We start from the raw sequence: 26,945 nt of genomic DNA, 5'->3' as shown, positions 1-26,945 counted from the left end.
AGAGAGGTGCTCAGTAGATCCTAATTTCCTCTCCTCTATGAATTTACAAGAGAGACATTTCACAGGCATTTGTTTTCAATTTTAAAATGAATTTTTTAAATCAGCTTTATGGAGGTATAATTAACATACAATAAACTGCGCATATTTAAAGCGCACTTCATAGATTTTAACACAAGTATACACCCAGGGCACCATCACCATAAGCAAGATAACAACCATATTCAGCACACCAAAAGTTTCCTCAAGCCCCTTGGTCATCCCTCCTTCAGTGCTGTCATCCCCATCTAACCACTGAGCTGCTTTCTGTCACAGTGGATTAGTTTGCATTTTCTAGAATTTTACAAATATGAAATTATATAATTTGTCTTCTTTTCTGTCTGGTTTCTTTCACTCGGCCTACTTATTTTGAGAGTCATCTATGTTGCTGCCTATTGATGGGTCATTCCTTTTTATTGCTGATAGTATTCCATTGTATGCTACCACACATGTTTAGGTCTTTAAGCAGGCTTAAAATAGCCAGGATTTGAGGTAAGATAACATAGTTTTAAAGTACAGAACAAGCAATTTTAGTTTCGTACAAAAAGATATTTTTTGTTCATTTTTTTAGTTAATTCTACATTATGCTTTCGAAATCTAGAAAAAGATGTTAATGACGTATTTTTTAATTTGGGATAGGATAGGAAATGCTCTATTGGAGAAATGAGTCATGAGTTATTTTTAAAAATAAAAGTGATATATTGTCAATATTAAAAATGTAAGAAATACAGAAAAGCACAAAAAAGGAAATAAAATATTACCCCAATGCCATGACCCACCAAAAACTTTCATTAGTATTCTTGACTTTCATTCCATAAATCTCTTGACAGATAGAAAAACAGAAAATAATTTTACAAAAACACATTTGGGACTTCCACGTCCAGCTAAGAAAGAATAATGGGAGCTGGATATATCCTCCCACTTGAAACAACCAAAAAAATAGATGAAATATATGAAACAATGATTTTCAGACATTGGACACCAAGCAGCACAAAACAGTGAACCCTGGAAAAGGGGAAATGAACAAGGGGAGCCTTATGGTTGCCCCAGGTTACTGTCTAAGGGACATTTCTAGGCTGCAGTGCAGGGAGGGGGAACCCAGGCAGAGCCTGATGGTCTCCCTGATTTGAGGAGACTACGTTGAGACTGCAGGGAAGCTGCACAGCTAGAATTCAAGGCAGAGCACTGTATGGAGAACTTCATTGAGAGAGAGCAAGCTCTGAGGGGCTGTAGAGGGTTTCCTCACCCTAAACCTACAGCTGAGTACTGATCAGCACATGCAGTTGAAGAAACTACCCACGGTCAAGGAAAGAACCCCCAGAAAGGATTGGAGGTAACAATCCCAGTTTACCCAGGGCTGAGAATAGTTTGTGCTCACTTCAGCCAGAGTGAAAAAGACTTGTATCACAGGGCATTGGGTAGAGTACTCAAAGGGAATTGCTTAAGTAATGAGGAAAAATTAGCTCTAGAATAAAGGCCACTCTGATCCCATATAACAACACTTAAAAGCAAGCTTTGGAAGGATTAAATCATTTTCAACTAACTTAACTGAATCCCAGAACAAAGCTAAAGAATATTTATAGGAATACAAAAATATTCAGCACCCCACAGGAAAAATTCACAAAGACTGACATCCAGTTAAAAGTCACCAGCAATGAGAAGCAGCAGGAAATATGACTCATGATGAGAGAAACATTAATAAATAGAAACAGACCCAGAAATGTCACAGATGATAGAATTCTTAGACAAAGATATTAAGACATCCATTATGACCACATTGCATATATTCAAGAAGCTAGAAGAAGACTGAGCATGTGAAGTAGAAACATAAAAGATACAAAAGAATATCAAAAATGAACTTGTAGAAATGACTGAGGTAAAAAAAATTATGCACTGCACTGCATGGAAATAATAGCAGTTGAGACACTGCAGAGGAAAAGATTAATGAGTGAAATTGAGGACATAAAAACTATCCAAAATAAAACACGCAGAGAAAAAAGAATGGGGAGAAAAAAAAAAACACACCTCACCATAGAAGATATATAGATGGCAAGTAAGTATATGAAAAATGCTCTGCATCATATGTCATCAGGGAAATGAAAAATTAAAACAATGAGATACCACTATACACCTATTTGAGTGGTCAAAATCCAGAACACTGACACCAGCAAATGCGGGTGAGGATGTGAAGCAACAGGAATGCTCATTCATTGCTGGTGAGAATGAAAATGGCACAGCCAGTTTGGAAGGCAGTCTGGAAGTTTCTTACAATGCTAAACATACTCTTACAATGTGATTCAGCAATTGTGATCCTGGGTATTTACCCAAAAGAGTTGAAAACTTATGTTACACAAAAATCTACACATGAATGTTTAAAACAACTTTATTCAGGGCCCGGCACGGTGGCATAGTGGTTAAGTTCATGGTGCACTCCACTTTGGCAGCCCAGGGTTTGTGGATTCAGATCCCAGGCACAGACCTATACACCACTCATCAAGCCATGCTGTGGTGGCATCCCACATATAAAAAATAGAGGAATATTGACACAGGTGTTAGCTCAGGGTAAATCTTCCTCAAGCAAAAAGAGGAAGATTGGGAACCGATGTTAGCTCAGGGCCAAACTTCCCGACCAAAAAAAACCCCACCTTATTCATAATGGCCTAAACTTGGAAGCAACCAAAACGTCCTTCAGTAGAGAAGACAAATGGATAATAGATAAATAAATTGTGATACATCCAGACAATGGAATATTATTCAGCACTAAGAAGAAATGAGCTACTGAACCATGAATAGACATGGAAGAAATGTTAATGCATATTTCTAGCTGAAAGAAGCCAATCTGAGAAGGCTACATACTGTATGGTTCTAACTATATGACATTCTAGAAAAGGCAAAACTATGGAGGCAGTGAAAGATCAGTGGTCACCAGGAGTTGGGGGGAGGGAGAGATGGATAAGCGGAGCACAGAGGATTTTTAGGGCAGTGAAACTGTGCTGTATGATACTATAATGGTGGATGCATGTCATACGTTTAGCCTAATGTCTAAATAGAATGTACAAAACCAGCAGCGCACTCTAATGTAAACTGTGGACTTTGGGTGATAATGACGTGTCAGTGTAGGTTCATCAATTGTAATAAATGGACCACTCTCCAGGGGAATGTCAAAGGTGGGGGGAAATTGTGTGTGCGTGTGGACAAGGAGTACACAAAAGCTCTCTTTACATTCCATTCAATTTTGCCATAAATGTAAAACTGCTCTAAAAAATAAAATCTATTAAAAAGATCAGTTAGCTATGGAATAACTTCAAGCAGTCAAATGTACATGTAATTGGAGTCTCCAAAGGAAAGGAGAAAGAAGAAAACAGAAAGAAATATTTGAAGAAATAATGGCCTAATTTTTACAAATTTGATGAAAACTTCACACCAGCAGAACCAGGATCCTCAATGAACTCCAAGCGCAAGAAATTTCAAAACTACACTAAAGCTCATCATAATGAAATTATTTAAAACCAATGATAAAGAGATAATCTTAAAAGCCACCAGAGGGAAAAGATACATTCCATACAGAGGAACAAAGAAAGAATGACCTCAGATTTCTCTTTGGAAATAATGCAAGCCGATGGAGCAGTATGTTTAAGTGTTGAAAGAAAAACTGTCAAATTAGAATTCTACATCCAGAAAAAATATCTTTCAAATAAAGATAAAATAATGACTATCTTATGCATTAAAAACATCAAAGAGTTTATCACCAGCAGACCTGCAATATAAGAAATGTTAAAGGAAGTCCTTCAGGCTAACGGGAAATGATACCAGGTGGAAATCTGGATCCACACAAAGAAATGAAGAGTGCTGGAAATGATAAATACATGGGTAAATGCAATTGAAGTCATTTTTAATAATCCTTAAAAATAATCGAATATTTAAAGCAAATACAATATATTTGGGAGTTTATAACAATTGGAGAAGTAAAACATATGACAGCAATAGTCCAAAAGGAGAAAGAAAATGGAAGTACAATGTTGTAAGTTTTGTGTACTATACATGAAGTACTATGATAATGGCTGAAGACAGACTGACGTCAAAGATCTAAACTGTAAACCCTAGAGCAAAGACTAAGAACCTAATCAACAACAACAATAAAAACCAAAGAGTTATAGCTTATAAACTAACGAAGGAAGTAAAATGACACCAAAGAAATATTTAAGTACAGTCATGCATTGCATAATGATGGGGATATGTTCTGAGAAATGCATCGTTAGGTGATTTTGTCCTTGACCGAACATCATACCACGTACTTACACAATCCTAGATGGCCTAGCCTACTACACAGCTAGGCTGTATGGTACTAATCTTACAGAACCACTGTTGTATATGTGGTCCATCACTGACAGCAATATCATTATGAGGCGCATGATTGTAATACAAAAGAAGGCAGACAAAGAAGCAAAGGCAATTCAATGGAGAAAAGATAGTCTCTTCAGCAAACTGAGACAAGTGGACATCCATACGCAAAACAATGAAACTTGGTCCCTACCTCTTCCCACATGCATAAATTATCTCAAAAGGAATCATAGACAAATGTGAAAAAACAAAACTATAAAACTTATGGAGTAAAACACAGGAGAAAAATCTGTATGACCTTGTGTTAGGCAAAGGTTTCTCAGATATGACACCAAAAATAATCCTCATAAAAGAAAAAATTGATAAATTGGACATTTTCAGTATTAAAAACTTCTGCTCTTTGAAAGACACTGCTAAGAGAATGAAAAGATGAGGCACAGACCGGAAGAAAATCTTCACAAATCACTTATCTGATAAAGGACTTGTGTCTACAATATATAAAGAACTCTAAAAATGCAATAATGGGAAAATAGTCGACCATTTTAAAAATGGGCAAGTGATTTGAAAGACGCTTCAAAGTAAGTACACAGATGGAACAAAGGAAATGGAAAAGAAATTCAGCATCATTAGTTATTGGGAAGATGCAAATTATAACCACAGAGTATTAAATATCACTACACACCAATTAGAATGGCTAAAATTCAAGAGACTGGGCATACCACATGTTGGCAAGGATGTGGAGAAACTGGAACTCTTATACACTGCTGTTGGGAATGTAAAATGGTAAAACACTTTGGAAAACAGCTTGGCAGTTCTTAAAAAGATACACCTATCATATGATTCCATCATTCCACTGCCATGAGAAAAAAAAGGAAATATCCATATAAAGAATTATACATGAATGTTCATAGCAGCTTTATTTGTAGTAGTCAAAAACTGGAAAAACCTAAGTGTCCATCAATAGAAGAATGAATAAACAAATTGTGATATATCTATATAATGGAATTCTGCTCAAAAATAAAAAGGAACAAACTACTGATACATAAAACAATATTGGCAGCCAGCCCAGTGGTGCAGCGGTTAAGCTTGCACATTCCGTTTCGGCAGCCAGGGCTTTGCTGGTTCGGATCCCGGGGGCAGTCATGGCACCACTTGTCCAGCCATGCTGTGGCAGGCATCCCACATATAAAGTAGAGGAAGATGGGCACAGATGTTAGCTCAGGGCCCATCTTCCTCAGCAAAAAGAGGAGGATTGATGGCAGATGTTAGCTCAGGGCTAATCTTCCTCAAAAAATAAATAAATAAAATAAAACAATATGGATGAATCTCAGACACATTATGGCAAGTGAAAGAAGCCAGAAAAAATTGAGTAGATACTGCATGTTTCTTTCTACATAAAATTTTTAAGAATGCAGTCTGAACTATAGTGAGAGAAGGCAGATCATTGGTTGTCTGGGGACTGGAGGTGGGAGGCAAGAAAGGATGGAGAGAAGATTACAAAGGGGCATGAGGAAGCTTTTGGAGGGCAGAAGTTTATCATCTTGATTGTGATGTTGGTTTCACGGGTATATTCATATGTCAAAACTTATCAAATTTTACGCTTTAAATCAGTGTAGTTTATTCTATGTCACTCATACCTCAATAAAGCTATAAACATTTTAAAAACAGCATGATTAGAAATAATAAAACTAAACATTTTGTCCAGATAGTTCCCTGCTCAGAGGGTACCTTCCAGGGAAGAGAATGGGGTCTGAAGTCCAGACCCGGGTGTCATTTGTCAGGGGGAAAGCGAGCCTTTTTGTAATTCAGCCACCCAGTGGAATTCGCCCGTGTGTAATTTTTTTCCTGAAGGTGTTGGTCTTTTTCTAATTCACAGAAACCTTTGTTGGTGTAAGCAGCAGCCTTCATGAAGCTACATGTTATCATCATAATAACTTATTATGTTTTAATTTTATTCAAAAATAAGAAAAAGATTCTAGGGAGACTAAAGGAATTTCTGAACTTTAAAGTTTCTCTACATGTGAGAAAGCAGATAATAAAAGATTCCTAAAGTTAACAGAAAATATGAAAACCATGAAGCGATTGGAGTTATGGTTTTTTAAACTACATATTTCAACTTTAGCTAAGATGTGTTAACTCCTGTTATAAAAGATAAGGAAATCAGCAGAGTTTTACCTCCTGCTACATCCCCTTCTCTAACTTTTTGAATTTTGCTTTTGTATTATTATTTTGACGTTGTCAGACTAAAAACTTGTGTGAATTATAATTATGTAACTAAAACTACGTAAGACTGTGTAAAAGCCTTGATTCTGTATTTAAATGGGTTCGATGCTTACCACCTGTCCTTGTATTGCAGTTTCTCCATTTCTGAGTTAATTTCCATTTTTATCTTCTTCTTGGTAGCCTTTGTTATCAAGTTGTATTTTTTAAGGAGGTATATTGGATGTTCCTTGAATTCTTGCAATTCTAAGACTATGCTGTTTTTACTTATAGGACAACTTGATGGGGCGTGCACTTTTGGGGGCACATTTTATTTCCCTAAGTCCTTTGTCAACAAATGTTCCTGTTTCCCCGGCATCGAGGGTTTCTGTCTGGATGTCTATGTGATTCGTTCTTTAGAGGGAACCGTCAGTTACTTTCCTGGAACTTGACATTGCAGATTATCTGGAGCGCAGTGTATCCCATCATGCAATCAGTTTATTATATTTTTTATTTCTGAAAAGTTTTCTGCTCCTATTTGAATACTCTTTGTGTCCTTGATGTTGTTCTCTTCTTCAGAACACCAATTTTATGTATGTTAGACTTTTCTTTGTCCCCCATTTCTGTTCTCTTTGCCACAATCATTTACCACCTCATCGAATTCTTCAGGCCTGTCTGCTGAGTCCTGGCTGTGTGTTCTAACTAACCCTTTCATTTTGTGGCTTCAAATGTAATTTTTGTGTCTTCAACATTATGATGTTTTCTTCTATTTCAATCTTAGGCTTTGCCAGCTGACTTTTTGCCTTTTAAGTGGTTTTATGATATATTGTTTTAATAAGTATATTTCTTTTTTTAGCTTAAAAACTTTTAAAGAGAGATGATGTCTACAATTTCTTTGAAACTATGGAGAACTGCTACTGTGACCTTTTGTTGAGTTTCTTTGGGTAATTTATTTTGTGATGCATGTTTGCTTGTTCTCACTCCTCTACCCTCAGCCCCCCACACTTTTTTCCCAAATTTCTTTTTACGTCTCCCTGGGTGGTTCCTTTGTGACTATTGCTCATATTTTAATGCTACCTACTGTTTGTAAAGAAATAATATGATCCTATGGCTGGGGTAAAGGATGAGCTGGGGCCTTCTGTTGTCTTACAATAGATTGTCACCAAATCTATTATTTCCTTTGCCCTAGGGGCAAGTCTCCTCCCATTTTTGGATATTCTTGGCAGACTTCTTCTGTGAAGGGCTGGATAGTAAATATTTTAGGCTTTGTGAACCGTACAATCTCTATCTTCACTACTCAACTCTGCTGTTGTAGCCTGTTATGGACTGAATTACATCAGCCCAGAATTCACAGGTTGAAGCCCTAACCACCGATATGACTGTGTTCAGAGATAGGATCTTTTAGGAGATAATTAAGGTTAAATGAGACCATAAGGGTGGAAGTCTGATCCGGTAGGACTGCTGTCCTTATACGAAGAGGAAGAGTTGGATAGCCACTTGCAGAAAATGATATTGGACCACTATCTTACACCATACAGAAAAATCAACTCAAAATGGATTAAAGACTGGAATGTAAGACCTGAAATCATAAAACTCCTAGAAGAAAGCATAGGTGGTAAGCTCCTTGTCATCAGTCTTGGCAATAATTTTTTGGATTTGACACGAAAAGCAAAGGCAACAAAAGCAAACATAAACAAGTGGGACTACGTTACACTAAAAGGCTTCTGAACAGCAAAGGAAGCCATCAACAGAATAAAAAGGGTACTTTCTGAATGGGAGAAGAGATTTGCAAATCATATATCTGATATGGAGTTAATAGCCAAAATGTATAAAGAACTCATGCAACTCAATAGCAAAAAAACAAATCTGATTGAAAAATGGGCAGAAGATCTTAATAGACATTTTTCCAAAGAAGATATACAGATGGACAATAGGTACAAGAAAAGATGCTCAACATCAGGGAAATGCAAATCAAAATTACAATAAGATATCACCTCACACCTCTTAGAATGGTTATCATCAAAAAGCAAGAAAAAACAAATGTTGGCAAGGATGTGGAGAAAAGAAAATCCTTGTGCACTGGAGGTGTGAATATAAATTGGTGCAGCCACTATGGAAAGGAGCATAGATGTTTCTCAAAAAATTAAAAATAGAACTACCATATGATCCAGCAATTCCAATTCAGGATATGTATCTGAAGAAAACAAAAACATTAATTCAAAACTATATATATACTCCAATGTTCAGTGCAGTATTATTTACAATAGCTAAGATATGGAAACAACCTAAATGTCCATTGATAGATGAATGGATAAAGAAAACGTGAATATGGAATATTATTCATCCATAAAAAAAGAATAAAATCTTGCTATTCATGACAACATGGGTAGACCTTGAGGGTATTATGCTGAGTGAAATAAGTCAGAGTAAGACCAATACTATGCAATCTCACTTATATGTGGAATTTAAACAAACAAACACACAAACAAACCAAGCTCACAGATACAGAGGACAGATTGGTGGTTGCCAGAGACTTGAGAGGTAGTTGAGAGGTAGTTGAGAGGTAGATAGAATAACTGAAGGCAGTCAAACCTCCAGTTATAAATAAGTCAGTCACAGGGATGTAACTACAGCATGGAGACTATAATTGATAATATTGTATTGCATGTTTGAAAGTTGCTAAGAGAGTAGATCTTAAAAGGTCTCATCGCAAGAAAAAAAATTCTATAACTATGTATAGTGATGGATATTAACTAGACTTATTGTGGTGGTCGTTTCACAATATAAACAAATATCGACTCCTCATGCACCTAAAACTAACATAATGCACGTCAATTCTACCTCAATAAAATAAAGACAAAAAAAAAAAAAGAAGAAGAGGAAGAGACACCAGGGATCTGTGTGCACAGAGAAAAGACCGTGTGAGAACACAGGAAGAAAGTGATCTAGAAGCTAAGCATAGAGGCCTTGGGAGAAACCAACTCTGCCAACACCTTGGTCTTGGGCGTTCAGCCTTCAGAACTGTGAGAAAACAAGCTTCTGTTATTTAGCCCCCCATCTGTGGTATTTTATTATGGCAGCCCTATATATATATAGCCTGACAGCAGCCATAGACAACATGTAAACAAATGAACATGGCTGTGTTCCAGTAAAACTTTATTCATGGACTCTAAAATTTGAATTTTATATAATTTTCTTGTGTCATGAAATATCCTTTATTTGATTTTTTAAAAACCATTTGAAAATATAAAAGCCATTCTCAGCTCATAGCAGAACAAAAACAGTCAATGGGCTGGATTTGGCCAGCAGGCCGTAGTTGCCACCCCTGTGGAAAATGGCAGTCTGATTCACAGAGAAGCCCAGTAAACCACAAGCCTTTGTGTTAAGATCTTATAGTTGGTTATTCCCCGTCGTCTTCAACCTTGCTCGCTTCCAGGTGTCGAAAGTAATAGGGCTCGTCAGCTGTCTTCATGAGCCCACCTCTCCTGCCTTCCTTCCATAATAGGGCGCTGCAGGCGAGGGCACTCCTTGCTTCTCTCAGACTCTCGTAGAACTCCTAGAACTGGCTGTTCTAATCAAAGGATCATTGGCCAGACCTTCCACCATTGTGACGTTTATTTTCGGAGAAGTCTGCATCCTGTTCAGAGTCTGAGGTTTGGGGCTGCTCTCAGTGCCCTCGTTCTGGCAGAGCTTTCCACTGTAATTGACTTCTGTGTCTCATAGTCTGTGGTTTAGGCTTATGGCCATTTCTTGTTTCATCGGTGATGGAGGATTTTTTTTTTCCTCCTGTTTTCCATCATGTCTCTGGGCTTTAAGAGACTAAAGTAGAGTAAAAGTTCTTTTACATACACATCTGTGAACGGAAGTCAGTCAAATACTTCTGGACAGTTGGGAATGGGTCTTTTGTTCTGTCTTCCCAGAGTGTAGGCCAGGGCTCAGTCCAGAGTAAATATCTTCTGAATCACTAATTTTCTCCATTTTCCCTATGAAATATTTTCCTACCTCTTCTATCTACACTGGGTCTGTTCTCACACATGCTGCCGTCACCTCCTCTTTGGTGACTGTGTAGTCTCCAAGCTGGGCTCATCTCCTCTGGCCTTGCTCCCCTCTAATTCATTCTCCACTTTGCAGCAGAATGGTCTTATTACATCACAAATCTGAGCATGCCACTCAATGAGTTCTTTATTCTTAGGATAAGGTCTAGAGCCAAGCATATAGGAGGCATTCAATTAATATCTGGTACTGAAAGATTATGGGGAAGTCAGGAGCCTCAGGCCCTAAGATGGAGCTGGGATAGGTCATACTAAACAGCAGTTACAGTGTCCCCTTTGGAAGTTTATTAAATCTTTTTTTGCCTCAGCTTTTCTGTCTATAAGTACTTGGTTATGAACATAAAACAAAAGTAAGAGAGTAGATGAATGTATTAGTTCATGTCTACCAAGAGGCATACACCAAGATAGGATTAGACATGCAAGAAACTTATTGAGAAAGGAAGCAGAGAAAGGTGGGAGGAGCCTCCATACTGCATCGGAGATCTAACACCTGTGGAAGGAAAGAGGAAAGGAGGAGTCACAGACCATAGGGCAGTTCCACGAAAGGGTTGGCTAGACCAATGGGAGGTCCTGTAGCAAAGTCAAAGATAGCGAATGTCCTGCCTCTGGCTGGAAAGGGTCTGTATCAGTGCCCCCACTAAGCTCACATCCATTGGATGGGAGCAGCCTGCAGCAATCATGGCCTTAGCATTAAGGAAGTGGTGGATCTAAGGAGGGCAATAGCTCCCTGAGGAGAAGATCTGAGCAGCGCATGTTTATAGCCACCACAAGAAGGAGGCCCTTTGAGTTAGCAGAGGAGGCATTAAGCAAACACAGGAAAAAAATCACCTTTCAGTTGTCCAAGGACTGTCTATTTATCTTGTTGGTTTCATATCATGAACTCATCAGCCTTGCTTTTTAAGTTTCTTCTTCCTGCTACATTCCTTTTATCCTTTTCACTACTCATATCAACACCTTTATGCAAAGGTTGGCAGGAACAGGGAAGCAAGAAGAATTCATGCCGTTTTTTTCCGCTATTGAGGACCAAACAGCAGGACCAAAACTCCTGCCTCGTCCACCTTATTTTTTTTAACTCTTCATTTTGGGAGACTGTTTTTCTTTTCTTTTTTCAATGGTAGCATGCAGCAAAGCGTTGATACAAGTGGTTTTGTCTAAAGCTGATGTTAAGTTATATTTTGGTAGATAATAGTTTTAAAGTCCCAGACCTCCATTAACACAGATAAAAGTAGTGATATGATCTTGTTATTATCTCCTGTTCTTCATCTCTTATTCACATTTCCTTAAACTACTGATTTGATTTTCCGAGGCTTTCAAATTCAAAATGAATGTTCCAGGAAAGCCAACATCACCAGTATTTATTCCATACCCAGAAGAAAACATGTTCTTAAGAATCATTTTTGTTTCTTACAGCACTTAGGATTCATTCAGGAAGTTGCTTGAGCTGGAGCCCGACAGAGGAGCAGACCATCCAACTTCTGACATTTTCCGGGGCTATGTCCCCAAAACTTAGTGACCCAATTCTTCTCTATTGGTCTGTATTCAGCTGACCAAGTCAGGGCCTAAGTCATCAGGCTTAATGGGCGTTTTGTTTTTTTAAACCAGAAACCACTCTTATAAAGAAAATGAAGCATTAAATAAAATATGCCACTATAATCTTGTATAATCTTAAAAGCTGGCAGTACTGGTCTATAAAAACAAGCCTGAAAGCCAAGGCAAATAGGCCTACGAAGCAGTCAAACCCAGGGGGATGTTGCCCAAGGAGTCCTGCCATGTGGTAACAGCCAAACCAAACTGTTGGTTTCAATTTCTTACTTATGCACACCTAAAAGTGAGGTGGGGGATATGATTACTAAAGGACGGAATTGAGATGAGATAGAATGACTTTGCTTCTATACCTTCTTTAAAGGTGGGCAATATTTTTAAAGTTAGAGCTGAAACTGAATATAGTAGTTGAAGAGAAAGGTATTTTCATGTAGATACACATAAATGTTCCAGGTTACCTATTTGCTTACAATTCATTGATTAAGCATATTATATGCCCAATCTGGTCCTAGATGCTATGGATGAGAGATGTATATAAAAGTACACAATTTTTAAATTTGATCCTTACATTCTTATGAGGTCTATATTACCATCTCCATTTACATATAAGGAAACTAAGTCTCAGACAAGTGAGAGAAGTTGCGTAAGCCCACATAACTAGTGAGAGCTGGATTCAAAACTCAAATCCAATGTGTCTAACTCAAAACCCCAACTCTTTTTGGTATACCATAATGCCTTCAAAGAAATAGACAGAGGCAGGTCTTAATTTTCCAGTACTTACAATTTGCTTGAGGAAGGATGATAGGTTTATGAAATAACTAGAGAATAATTTTATATTTACATAAAGTATAAATATATTTGAGTATGAGACTATGGTCTGAGTACTACAAGAGTACAAAAGAGGAAAACACCGTTACTTCTCAGATAGTAAACAGATTTCCCTTGCGCCCCTTCTCCAGCTCCAGCCCTCCTTCCTCCTGGCCCTTATTCCCCCAGAGAATCTAGAGGCCCTCATATGTGTACACCCCCAACTTTCTGTCACCTCTCCCTGCTCTAGCTCTATCAGCGGTCCACCTCAGCCAAGCTGTATCAGCGTCCTCCTTATCTTCTTTCCCATCAGGCCCTGTGCTCCTGGGTCCACTCTTGCCCCTTTCTCAGGAACCCTGCTCCCTGGTTACTGCAGCAGCAATCGTCATGAGGTTCTTTCTCCTCAGGCCCTGAATGTGTTGAAATCTCTTCTAATTTACGAAAGCCCTGCATCAAACTGCCTCCGAAGGCTAGCAGTTTTGCATCCTTCAACCTTTCTAGGTCAAGCTTCTTGAGATGAGATTATTTCCCATTTATTCCTTAATTTATCCTCCTCAAACTTCTATCCCCTGGCTCTAGCCAAGGTCGTTTCGTAATTACCAATTTTTAGTATCTTCAGAGTTGTCCACTTTCAGTCCTTTTCTATTAACCTACTCCTCCTGGCTAAGATCTTCCCTTTCACTCTCTTCTCTGGCTGCTTTTTCTCAGTCATTTCTTTCAGCCTTAAAAATTATTACACCTTCAGGCTTTTGCCCTTGCCTCTCTTATTCTCAGTATAATCACACTTTCCCCGAACAGGCTCATCCTCTTTCAGGCTGGAATTATCACTGGTATTACATATTTATTCAGTTCAGACCGCTTTCCTGAACACCAGCTTGTTTATACACTCCCAATTGTGTGTCCCACAGTCACTTCTTTCTCCATGTGTCTAAAAGTAGAATTCCCCACTTTATACTCCAAACCGCTCTCCACCTCCCCTGTCACTCGTCTTAATCAACGTGACACCTTCACGGATCTGGTTGCCCCAGCCCAAACCTGAAAATCATCCAAGACAACTATCTCTCCCTCCCTTCCTCTATCTGCTTTTAACCAATCCCCTCCTAAATATGACTCGCAACTACTACTTCCTCATGTGTAGTCTAGTCAAGGTCCATGTTTCACCTCATCTTGGTCTACTGCAACCATCACCTGACTTGTGTCTGATCTCTTCTTCCCCCAGTCTATCCCTCATGTTGCATTCAGATTTATCGTTACAAAACCTACATTTTTGGAGTTCTCATCACCCATAAAAGTCATTCCCAACTCTTTAACATAGTATTTGCACTCCTTTATTATCTAGCCCATTTCTATCTTTCTAACCCATGACTTTACACTCTTCCCCATAACTTCCCCATAGCAATACTGGAATACTTATATTTCCTCGAACACTCGTGCTCTCCTCTGCCCCTTTCCTTCATACACGTTGTTCCTTCTCTTTCGAATTCCCTTCTCCCTCTTGTTTTCCCAGTGAGCTTATTCTTTAACAGTCATATTAAATATGACTGTCTCATAAACCTCCTCTGATTCTCTTCACGAGATCCACTACTCCTTTCTCTGTGCAGCCATCATGTCTTGCATATACCCCTATTCATATACTTCTTCCACAGGATGGTAGTCTTTTCACTATGGGGCTGTCTTTTGCTCTAGATTGTGATCTCATTTAGAGCAGAGAACTCAGTTTCATCCTAATCCAGGTGGATTTTCAACAGCACACTCAAACGTAGTGAAAGGTTTTCACTACTAACTTTAAGGCCTTCTCAAATGTTAGTTCCTCTTATCTAAATCAGTTAATTCTGTATCATGATAAACTCTGCCTTGAATAGCTTTCTGGTTGTTTTGTGTATATACGCCTTATCTCTCTTTCTAGATTTTCACATCTTAGAGTCTTTTACTTATCCATGAAATTAGCTTAGGGTGGATCAGGTCTCTTGTAAAGTTGAAAAGCCAGGCCAAGATATTAGAAGTATTTCTTACTAGGCGTGTGATATTGTTACTTGGCTAGGAAACTCATGTTTAAATCATGAAACCAAATAACTTTTTATGATTATTAAAGAATTCTGAACTAAATAGGGTGAAAAAAGTTTGATTTTGAGCCAGTTAATTCACACTCCCATTTCTCCATTTCTCACAGGTTAATCCATTGGCTTTGCATTCAGAGCTTTTGTTTGTCGCTTTAAGCATCTCATAACATAATATTTCTGTTATTACTACCTGGCAAATGCTTGTGTAAGTGTATCCATTAATTTTCAATTCTTCTAACAAAATTCAGTGAAAATTCACATGATGTATGTTTTATACTATTGCATTGATGCCTCCAGATAAGTAGTGACATCTTCTCGAGGAAAGGGTCAGGAGCACGTATGTTGGGGTCAATCAGAGTCAGGGGATAGTCCAAATCAAGAGTTCAAATTGAAGAAGGAAACTTAGCACAGGATCTAAAGAGAAAAACATTAAAAGTCTGAGCAAGCAGGACAAGAAGACCCATATCTCACGTTCATGGACCAGAGACAAGGACAGCATCCAGAGGCCTCCATGTCTGTCTGGTTGTCCCAGTAGCATCATGTTCAGCTGCTGCTCCCACACAGGCTCATGGCAAAACCTGCCTTGAATCAAAGGATTGGTCAACCTTTGCCTAGAGAGAAGGAGGTGGTAGAAAGGATGGAATGTTTTAGGTCTTTATGGTTTTACATGGTTCTGGACAACTTACTTCACATATTTATCCAGATGCAAAATTCCTTGGATCATTGTTTTAGAATGAACTTTATTAACTAAATTCAATCCAGGAAAATTCTGTAATCACTTTTGTTATTAAGAAACTTCATTTTCATTTGATGCATACCTTTCTTACTTCATTTATTCATTTCTGGGACTTGGTCCAAATCTTATATAAAACATACCCAGAAAGAGAGAAAACAAGTGGCCTCTTTATATAAACTAATCAAGAAGGAAATGAAGCCACTCAAATGTGGCCTATGCCATCTGTGGTCTGTGATAAATAGTAAAACTACAGTTAGATTTTTTTCTTTAAATGTTAACTCTAAAATATAAAATCCTTTTTATTAGCACCAGATGTCAAGAATAGTTATTAAAATGCCATGGTTTATTAAATAACATCATTTTAGACTCACTGAACTAATAAAGACTATTTTTTTTTTTTGCATTTAGATTGAATGTCTGAAATTATGTATTACTGCCTCTACTCAAATAAGTGAAACTAATATGTATGTATGTCAAAATTTAAGTTTAGAAGTAGAAAGATTTATACATCATGGGCTGAACTGAAATATTTTTAAATCTTCAAAAGTAGATTTTCATTTGATTCTCATGTTTAAGATTTATTGAGATTTTTATATAGCACTGAAATAAACATTATATGTCTCAGGTCTAGAGGAAATCAGGGGAAGGTCAAGTAAAAGTGCAGAGTAGATTTTAAATTATATAATGTATTCTCTTTATCCTTTTTAGCAGCCTGATCTGTGGCTTTCACAGCACAGTTATCGGTGAGGAAATCTGTTATCGTCTGTTCCTCCCACACCCGCACCAGCTGAGAGTCACTGCAGCCTTTTCTCAACATGAGTCAAGGAGGAAATAGCTTTGACAAGCAGGTAGAAACCACTATATCGAATTTTTGCAGAAATAAAAAGTTTTGGAAACTCTCTGCAAGACTACACTTGGAATATTTTGAATTCAAATTTAAAGTCAGTAATGAAAATGTAGTATGACAATTAAGGAACATTATATTTTCATTTTAGTTCATCACGAACCGATACTTTGGTTGAACCTCTTCTCTTGGCAGGCCTCCTTGAAATGACTCTGGAATTGCAGATTGTAATGTTTTAAAATATTTCCTTTTCCCTTTCATTTTTATATATAGTTTATACATGATCTATTAGGTAGCTAAGATGAGGAGGATTACGAAAAGTTTTTTGGGGATATAAATTTACCTACATCAAAGTCAGCCGGCCTTAAATTACATGGGCCAAAGTCATTGTGTAATACCCTCATCCTTTATATTTGTCCAGGAACCCAGCTTTCTAGTTCTAATCTGCTGATTAGCCTTAGCTGCTCATTGTTCCTCCTTAGACACTATTCCTCAATGTTTAAATCAGGGTCACCACTGAATATAATTTATTGAATTTGAAACCAGCAGGTGTATTCTGGACAAAGTAAAAAGCAAATAGTAAAATGGCTTACATGTTTACCTAAGAGTTTATTTGCTTTGGGATTTTGTCTGCTGGTTTTGGTTTTACAGGTTTACTATAAAAGTATTAGGAAAAAATGGGCCCTTTGTGTTTCAGGAGCAGCAGGTGTCGAAACAACTTTCTGGTTTGGACAATAGTAGTCAATGTACTTATTGACTTGATTGATCATCACATGCCCCACGGGCTATAGCCTCCCCATAAAAAATTATCTGGATGTTTTTATGGTTCTCTAGTGTTGTTCGGTTCATTTAATGGGCATATTTGTCTATGTGGGCAAAGGATACATGTTTGGGTAAATTTGTTCCAAAAAACAATTGCAATGTCATAGAACAACTTCCTAAAATGTTGTTATTCTTAGATGTGTGAACATGGGTTTATAATTACTATGGCTTTAGAAGTATTAAGAATTTAACACCTTCTTGGGGATCTCTTCAAAAGAAGCAAGTGACTCTTAAACATACTTCAAATGAATTTACTACGATTTATCTATGAGACAATTCTAACCGTTCTAGAGTTCCCAAACCTCCAGTTTGGATGATTCACCTGCCCCCAGAGAGCTGTACAACAGAGAGGAAAGGTCGAGCACCCAGCATAGTGTTGGAAATGTGTGTTTTATATACTGACTAAGCACTCAAATATTTATTGTGTAAAATCTTCAGAGAAATAACCCATGGGTGGTCTGGAGATGTTTACCCTGACTATACTGGCATCAATGAGTGATGTTATCCCAGAGGCGGCTCCATAGTGCGTGCTCCCATTATGTTTCTAGAGCTGACTGTAATCTCATAATGACTTCAAGTGAGTATAAACCATTATGTCCAAGTTAGTAACAGTTCCTTTATTATCTGCCCATAAATCATATTTTGGATCTTAGAGATATTCCATTAATGTGCTCCATTGCTGGGGTCTAAAAAGTTTCTACCCTATTATGCGGATCTCTAAACAGTGGGGTTTGAGGTGGAAGGTAATGGGGAGTTGAACATAAACAGTTGCAACAAAACATGTGCATCTAGAGCTTTGGTGGCTGTGTCTTCTGTTTTCGCTGTAGAAAAATACACATAACTTAAAATTTATTATCTTAGCCATTTTAAGTGTACAGTTTAGTAGCATAAATGCATTCACATTGCCATGCAACCATCACCACCCCTATCTCCAGAACCCTTTTCATCTTGCATAACTGAAACTCTGTACCCATTAAACAGTAACTCTTCATTCTCTTCTCCCCCCAGCCCCTGGCATCCAGTGATTTTTAGCGAAAATTGTTATGCTAAAACAGAGGGTATATCCATAAGGAAATATATGTTCATCATCACATTTATGAATCCTTTAAAACTGACACATTATAGAAAATACATGTTATATGTTTATTCTTTGCCTCATCAATTTTCCGAGGAACTGAGCTTCCCTATACTTCTGCTTCTAACTTTTCATGAACTATTGAAATGGTTACATACATTTTCTAATATCTTCACCATCTTTGAACTTTAGTAATATTTTTCATATATTTTTTATTCTTCAATTTTTCTTGCTTTAACTTCAGGCATTTAATTTCTCTTATTTTGCATCATGACACAACATTAACATTTTTCATATTTCTATGTGCATTTATATATTTATCAAATTCAAATTCTGTGCACCTTTTAGTGAAACATCCTATAATTAGAACTACGTAATACTCAGTCATACTTTTGTTAAATACTCTATTTTATCTGGGAATCCCTATTTCATCTGGGTTGCATTGATTTATTTTGGAGTCAAGTAATCTGATTTACAGTTCTTCCGTCAAGGATTATTTCTTCTTCTTCATATTAATGTGTGCGTAGCTCCGTTAGCAGCCAGTCTCCAGGAGTGCTGGAGGAAGTCTACTTACTATGTTTTGTTTCCTTTTCAAGCCCTCAGGCTGAAATCTCTCTGTAGCAATTGCTCTCGGCTCATAAGTGAGAATTTTTAAACAGCTGAACTTGAAGAATTCTGCTGGATTGTTTCTATGTTGTATGATTTTTAAGGTATTAGTTATATTTAGAAAGTAATTTCTGAATATTTTCTTATGTTCAGCTAACAGAACGTGTTTTACTTTCTAGTTTTATCTACTTGCTGTTCCAAGTCAAATAGCCATTAAATAAGTTTGCTTCCAAACCAAGTCAAAACCGTTTAATATGATATACTACTCCAGGCAGCTTGGTTCTCTAGAGCAGTAAGTAGCCGCCTCCTTGGTGTTGACTGAGAAATGTGGAGAGAGCTTTCTCCTCCTTGTCACAATGTCTGGAGTTCTACCATTAGAGTCAGTACTTGACGTTTCTTGTCAGATGGTACCCTTTAAAATGGGAATATTCCAGGGAAAAGCGACTCTTCTCCTTGTCAGTCACCAGCTTTTTTGTGGATTTGGTTTTATCCAGACTTAGTATGAACAGACACACAGAACAGGGAGAGAAAGAATGAAAAATGAGGCAGAGAGGAACTGTGGTGTGAAGACAAAGTTTTAACTGCATCAGCTTTTTGTCTCTTTCATCCCTGACTCCTGTAGAGTATTATTTACTTGATGTTTTGAAAAAGTAAAATGTAAGTCTCTGTTTTTCAGAATTTCCTTCAGAATAACCATGAAATATTTATTGTGTGTCTCTCCTATGCCACACTTGCTGCTCCACACATGACATGTATTACTGTGCTTCGTCCTCAAAGCAATCCCATTTGTCTGATGAGGAAATGAGGTTCAGAGAAGTTTGGGGACTTTCTTAAGGTCATAAAGCTAGTAACTGTCTTTCTGAGTGCTAAACATATGATCTTAACTTCTAAACTGTATTTAATCTTAGGATAATGGCGAACCATCGAACAGTTTCACGAAGAACAGTGACATGATCAGGTTGTATTTTAGGCAGATCATACTGGATTTGAATAGATTGGAAAGGAATAAGACTAGAATCAGGCTAGAAGTTAGGAAGCTATTGCAACTATCTAGGCAAGATCTGAATGTTGCCCAGGAAGTGGAAGTAGGGGTGAAAAGAAGTAAACGGATGCAAGCAAGACTTGAAAGTAGGAGTCAACAGAATTTACCTAGAAGGACAAGAAAGAGTCAAGGATGATCCTTGGGTTTCTGATTTGAGCAACCAGGAAGATGGTTGTTTAGGCACTTCAGGCTGTTGTAACAAAAATACCATAGACTTAGTGGCTTAAACAACAAATATTTATTTTTCACAGTTCTAGAAGGTGGAAGTTCAAGAGCAAGGCACCCACAGATTCAGTGTCTGGTGGGGTCCCTGGTTTGCAAATGACCATCTTCTTGCTGTGTCCTCACATAGCTTTCTCTCTGCTATCCTATCATGGAGGCCCAACCCCCATGACCTCCTCCAAACCTGGTTACCTCCCAAAGGCCCCACCTCCAAAAAACACTGGGGATTAAGCTTAAACATATGAATTTAGGGGGACACAAACATTCAGTCGATAGCCGTGATCATGCCATTTGCTAAGATAGAAACACAGAAAAAGGATCAGTTTGGGGCTGAGTGTGTGTGTGAGGGGGTGGATAATGTTAAGTTTTGGACACATGGAGTTCAAGTTGTCTGTGAAATGTCCAAATGCAGATGTCCAATAAACAGTTTCCTCTATTGGCTTGGAACTCAAGGAAAAAGACGTGGGCTGGAGATATAAATCTGGAGGTTATCAGGACATGGATGGAAAGTAGATGAGATCACCCTGGAAAAAGTGCAAAGTGAGAAGAAAGTCCTGCACCAATGCCTGAAAAAAACAAAACAAAACAAAAGTATATGAAACCAACATATAGAAGGGCACAAGCAAAAAAGAGAGCCCACCAAGAAAATGAGAGGGAGCTGCTGGAGAGGTAGAAAAGACATCAGGGTCAGCGTGGGAGTACAAATCCCCAGAAGGATAGTTTCAGAAGACGGAGTGGTCAGCTGCTTGGCTGCTGTAATGTTACTAAGAAATAAAGTGAGATAGGGACTGGATTTAGCACTAAGGAGGTTGTGGTGACATGAGGGTAGTGGAGTAGAAGTCCAAAACTAGACTTCAGTCTTCTTCTGATTATTAAGTGGACACATAGTATGATGTAAATCTTTATATAAATCAGAGAAAAATAAACTTATTGCATCTTCCTTGTGAATGAGGATTTTGTGCGTGTGTGTGAGGAAGATTTACCCTGAGCTTGTATCCATTAACAATCTTCCTCTTTTTTTTTTTTTTTTTCACTTGAGGAAGATTAGCCCTGAGCTAACATCTTTGCTAATCTTCCTCTGTTTCATATGTGGGACGCCTCCACAGCATGGCTGATGAGTGGAGTAGGTCCACTCTGGGGATCTGAGCCAGCGAACCCAGTCCACTGAATCAGAACACTTGGAACTTTAACCACTCCTCCATGGCGTGGGCCCCGTGAATGAGTATTTTCATTACTTTTATTATTCCAGATGATTTGTGCAGACTAAAATCATTCAATTCTAATACCCTAGTGGGCATTTTATTGTCATTTCTGGAAGCCGTTTGATTCTCATTTTACAATATGATCTTTTTCAAAGTTCATGATGTTATTCTTGATGAAAGTAGTGTAATTTTGAGATATTAAGAGAGTTGTGATGTTTTTTTACAGGAGCTCTCCAACAAACGAAGCAAAGAGAGAGGAGGTAAGTCCTCTTGATGAAGTATATCTTACTAATTGTTTATAAAAAGTTGTTGCTGAAAAGCCTTACCTCGTCACAATAAATGTAAGCATGCCATGAGTCATGCTGACTAACCGACAGTCACAGTACGGTGTTAAATCAGACTGTGTCCTACATCTTGCAAACTGGATCAGTTACTTGGTTTTTCCATAGTCCCCATGCAGCCATATTGTGGGTATAATCCCCATTTTGTACAGTGGTTTCACACAGAAGAAAATTCCTCTTCATAACCAGTCTTTATCTTGCAATATATACTATAGATTAAGTGAGAACTAAGCAAAAGTTTACACCCATATCGAAACTTAGAAGTTTTGATGTAAAGAAGATGAGACCTCTTGACAATAATGAAGGGTAGTGATTTTTATTTATACAGACTCTAGATTTGGAAATGTTCTGCGCAAATCAAAATGTTTTATATCTTGGTTTATTGCCTTTCTTGTTTCAATGACTGCGTAAAATAGCAGCTAACAACTCCCTGAACCACCACTTCCCAGCAACTGTCTAGAAGCTGTTGTTTTATTTGAACACTTCTTTATTTGAACAGTCATTGTGGATACATCATTCTGAATCTTCTCATTTGTCCTAACTTTATATGGTCATTTAAATGCTTATACATAGAAGGAAACCACTTCAAAAACTGTGTGATGCCACTATGCAAATTCCTCATATCTTGAAGATTGTGTGTTTCTGGGAGAATTCAATGCAAAATTAAAACTGCTTTTCTCTGAGTTTAGATCTTTAAAGCCTGGTTTTGGAATAGCTTTGTCAAAGAATACAACTGACAAATAATGCTTTAGTGCTGTCCTTATCTATATTGGAATCATTATTATTATTTCTATTTTCAAATATCCCATTTTTTTTTAATCTGTTGGAGAACAAGTTTTAGTTCATTGCTCAAAAACCCAAGAGCTCAGCTTCAGTTTGAATTAGTATCAGCGTTGGACCCCTGGGATATAGTCATCTGCTCTTCTTCCATCTCTTGGGGAGATTTGCAAGGAGACATTTGCACTGGACCATCAGGCAAAGTGACTGGCTGGAGCTTTGTCATAAAAATGGCTTTAGCGAGTGTGATGGGCCCACCAGCTGTATCACTAAAACCACCAAACAGTTCCTGCCATTCTGTGAAATGCTTATAGCATCAAGTATACCTAATTTTGCCCATATTCACTTTTATATTTGAAACGTTAACAATACATAACCCTCAACCACCTGACGCTTAAGTGGGAGATAAGCAAAGCCCTCTTTTAAAATCATATGAATATGTTAAAATTATATGAAATTATGCCATAAGTAGAACCCTCTGTGTTTCATCTCTCTTGTTGAAATTCCAACCTGAATTCAAAGAGTTGATACTGCATTATATCAGCAAAAAATGTGCCTCACTTGACAAATGACCAAATCAGGGACTTACACAAATGAGTAGCATCTGAAGGTTTTCAACAAACAAAATGTTTCCCTGGAGATTTGAGAACTAGAATGTGGCAGATAGATTTTCTTTTTATTATGAGCATATCCAATTTGTCATAGTTAAAAGATATTTTCCATCATATACTAAAAGCTACAGTCAAAAGAATAAATAAGAAACAAGTGCAGTTTTAATTTCTAGCCAGAAATGACAAGTACTTTTCTAACAAATATCCAAAGGAGAAGTTTGGCTTTGATGGCTCTGATATGCTGTAAAGTGCCAGACTGGATGTGAAGCTGATCTCCAAGTATTCAAGTGTCACGCGGTGGGCGTTCAGTCTATCAGAGACTGAATTTTTAGCTGCTTATCCACTCTGCCAGCCAGCGTTTCATTTTGGCAGAAAAAAATTGAATAGGCAGGAAATAGTCAGCAGAAACTAGAAAAGAGTCAAATCAATTTTCACATAAATATTTATGGAAAGCACTCTGGGAGTAGGAAATATTAGTGAAGGATGTCTGAGAACAATTTTCCTGCATATGGAAATCAGAGGAGAATTTTTGAAGCCTACTACAAATTTCCATGCAAATGTAAAACAGTCCGTAAGTTTGGATTTTTCAATTACAGTTGCCTATTTTTTTCAATCTTGTCTTTCAAATTAAATTGTTTTCACAGTTTAAATGTTTAATGATCATTCCTTCCCACTGTTGGTAAAATGTGAAGTCAGCTCTCCTCATTTCTAATTTGGCTCGCCATCATTGCTTCCTGGTTGGAGTGTCCAAGAGCTTCTCTCTGTATGCTTTATCAAAGATGTAATATGGCAGCCAGACTGAAGAGGCCACTCAATTTATACAAATGTAAAGTGTAACATGACAGGAGAAGGATGTGACTGTGACCCAACCTCACTGTTTGCCCTTGTAAGGTAATTGCTGGTGATTCTTTCCTGTGTGTTAAAACTGCCCGGTCCACATTTTCTTCTGGTGTTAGTCACTGGTGAGGGATAAATATGGATCCCAAAGTAATAGTGATCTGAAGCAGAAAAGCTGAGCCGTGATGAGGTGGTCTAAAGTACCATTATTGTTTTGCTTTCACTAATAGATTAAGAGAGAATGTCACTAAATAACCACGCTCTTTTCCAAGCAGTTTAATCTGCCCACTGGGACCAAAAGATTTCAGCCTAGTATGATAACAGTGGAGTAAATTCTGAGTTTACACCTGTAGTCTTTGTTAGATAAAAAATCAGAATAGAAATGAATGGTATATATTGTAATTATACCTTCCCTAAGGAAATGAACATTTAATTTTGAAAAGTGAATATAAATGTTTGTAAGTATACACATATGTTAAAAATTAACCCAAGTAGCTATGATTGACTTAATAGGTCTTTAAATTCAGTTTCTCACCGTATGTATTTTTCATTTCTTCAAATTTATAAATAGGAGACTAAAGTCAAATTTCAGAACTACTCACTACCAGGAATATTTGAGTCTTGCGCTGATACACTGTTCTTAGCATTCAACATACATTTCCCTTCAAGATTGTATAAGTTTTTCTCTTCCATTTAGAAAACAATTTTAAAGTCTAAGGAAAATAAGATCGCATCTGAAGAAATCACTTACATTTTTTTCCTCAGTAATTTCACTAGGGTAACAGGGACAACTCCTCTAACAACAGTTTCAAAAGAGGCTTCATGGCCATAACTATTCATCCTTTCTGCAAGTACTGTAATTACTTTCTGCCGTCTCAGTTGCATTGTGTTATGGCGTTTTGTTAGGCCCACTATCAAGAATATGAAGGATCTGTTACAGACACAATTTCACAAGTGTTAGAGATACAGAGTGTGCAGCAAGCCAAAAGTACCGCCAAATCCAGTGATTATGAACAAAAGCATATATTCTGGAATGTACATATTCTTCTATTTCACTGGAATTTAACTGTAGTGACAAATGCCTGAGTCCAAGAGATTCTCGGAACTCCTCAGCAATTCCAATTAGAAATTGTAACTTCATTTTAATTCATCAAGTGTTTATTGAACAGCCACTGGCACTGTGCAAGGTCTTAGCAACACAAAGAGGAGTAAAGTAAAATCAGACCCCCCTCAAGAAACTCACCTCACTTTAATCCTCTCTCTTAAGATTTCTTCAGTGAGACCAGAGCTTTTCAGTAAATGTGTGACTATTTAGTGAAAATTAGTAAGCGAAATTTTAAAACTTTAATAAGTTTTAAAATTGTGATTTCCTGCGGCTATCTAAAGAGAGGCAATTATCATTCTGTGGCAATATGCCCACATGAGGCAAAACAAAAGCATCAGTGTGCCAAGAAGAACCTTGGTTTTATTTAATTATCATTAGTGTGAATCTCTACCTTGAAATGCAAGTGCCACAGAAAACTTAAGAGCTCTATAAATCTAGTTAAAACACATTCTTTCCCTTCATATTTGAGTTGTCCCAGTTTATTCTGAATATGTAGTTATAACCCTTGCAAGCTGCCAACGTAAATACAGATGGGGAAAGAAGAGTGGTTTCTATCCACTATCCCTACCTCTTGCCGCTGGCACTCAAGGTCTTCTCCAGAGCAATGCTTCCCAAACGTCTGCCAAAGAGCCCTGGATAGGAGGGAGGCAAGGAAATTGCCAAGCCAGCAACCATAGAATTTGTTTTACCTGAAGAATTCAGATGACTTTTACATTGCGGTTCCCTCCACTTCATGCTCATCTCTCACTCTTAGCCTGGCCATCTCCTCATCATCCAGCTTAAATACCACCTGCTTTGAAACATCTTCTCTGCCCAGTTGGACTAAAGATGTTGACTCCTCCAACCGCTAGTTTCTGTTTCTGCAATCTCTTTGTTTCCTTCAGAGCACTTAGAATTTGTAATTTTTTTCCTTCCTTCCGTTCTACTAGACTAGAAGGTCCATGTCTTGTTCATTATTTTATCCCTTGTACCCTATAGACTACTGCTACATGGCAGGTGCTCAAAAACGTTTGTTGACTAAATGAATCCCTGAATAATTGTTTTGTATTAATATAATTATGTGCCATCTAGAAAAATATATGCAGCAGGAAGACCATCATGTTCCTCCAGTGGCTTTGTGAGCCTCTTGGCACATTGCTGAGTGCCCAGCATGAAGAGGGTCGGTCTTGGGTGTCAGAGGAAGGTGGAGGATCAGCATTTATGGAGTGCCTATTTCGTGCCAGGCCAGCATTATCATACATCCTTTATGAACCTTCATTCATTCAATCCTCAAAACACCCCTGTAATGTAAGAGGTATTGTCCTCACTCTATACATATAAAAATCTAAGGGTCAAGGAGGTTCAGCTGCTCAAGGAGTGTCTGAGTTGGAATTTAATCCTAGTTCTATTTGATTTTCAAGACCATGTACTTTTCACTAAACAAATACTTCCCAAGGAGAACAGTTGGGGGCAGGGGGTTGCTAGTTGCTACTGCTCGTTGACCTATAAACCTCAACTACTGTTTTATGTATTCATAAATTTCTTGAGTAAGCACTATGCTTCACTCCAGGGAACACAAAGAAGAAAAAGACAGTGGCTTCCCTCAAGGAGCTCACAGTTAGTGAGGAAGAGAATAATCAGAGTACATCGAGAGATCAAAACACATATTTTCTATTATATTTACATTTCTGCTGTTATTTAGAATGTAA

General features: G+C 37.7%; 1 protein-coding gene across 9 annotated transcripts in view; it reads left to right on the top strand.

Moving 5' to 3' along the window:
* Nucleotides 1–26,945, top strand: part of STARD13 (StAR related lipid transfer domain containing 13) — a 487,031-nt gene that overhangs the window by 178,532 nt on the left and 281,554 nt on the right. For 7 of the 9 annotated variants that reach the window (XM_070577983.1, XM_070577978.1, XM_070577991.1 and 4 more), the window contains one exon: nt 21,813–21,846. In XM_070577983.1, coding sequence (XP_070434084.1) covers nt 21,813–21,846 — 34 coding nt within the window. Of the gene's footprint in view, nt 1–16,573; nt 16,622–21,812; nt 21,847–26,945 lie in introns of those variants that run through there. The other 2 variants (XM_070577982.1, XM_070577977.1) reach the window with 1 other exon arrangement.

This window comes from Equus przewalskii, chromosome 16 (assembly GCF_037783145.1).
Source record: "Equus przewalskii isolate Varuska chromosome 16, EquPr2, whole genome shotgun sequence".
Taxonomy (NCBI): domain Eukaryota; kingdom Metazoa; phylum Chordata; class Mammalia; order Perissodactyla; family Equidae; genus Equus; species Equus przewalskii.
Note: the sequence above shows the minus strand (reverse complement) of the source record. Positions and strands in the feature narration are given on the sequence as shown.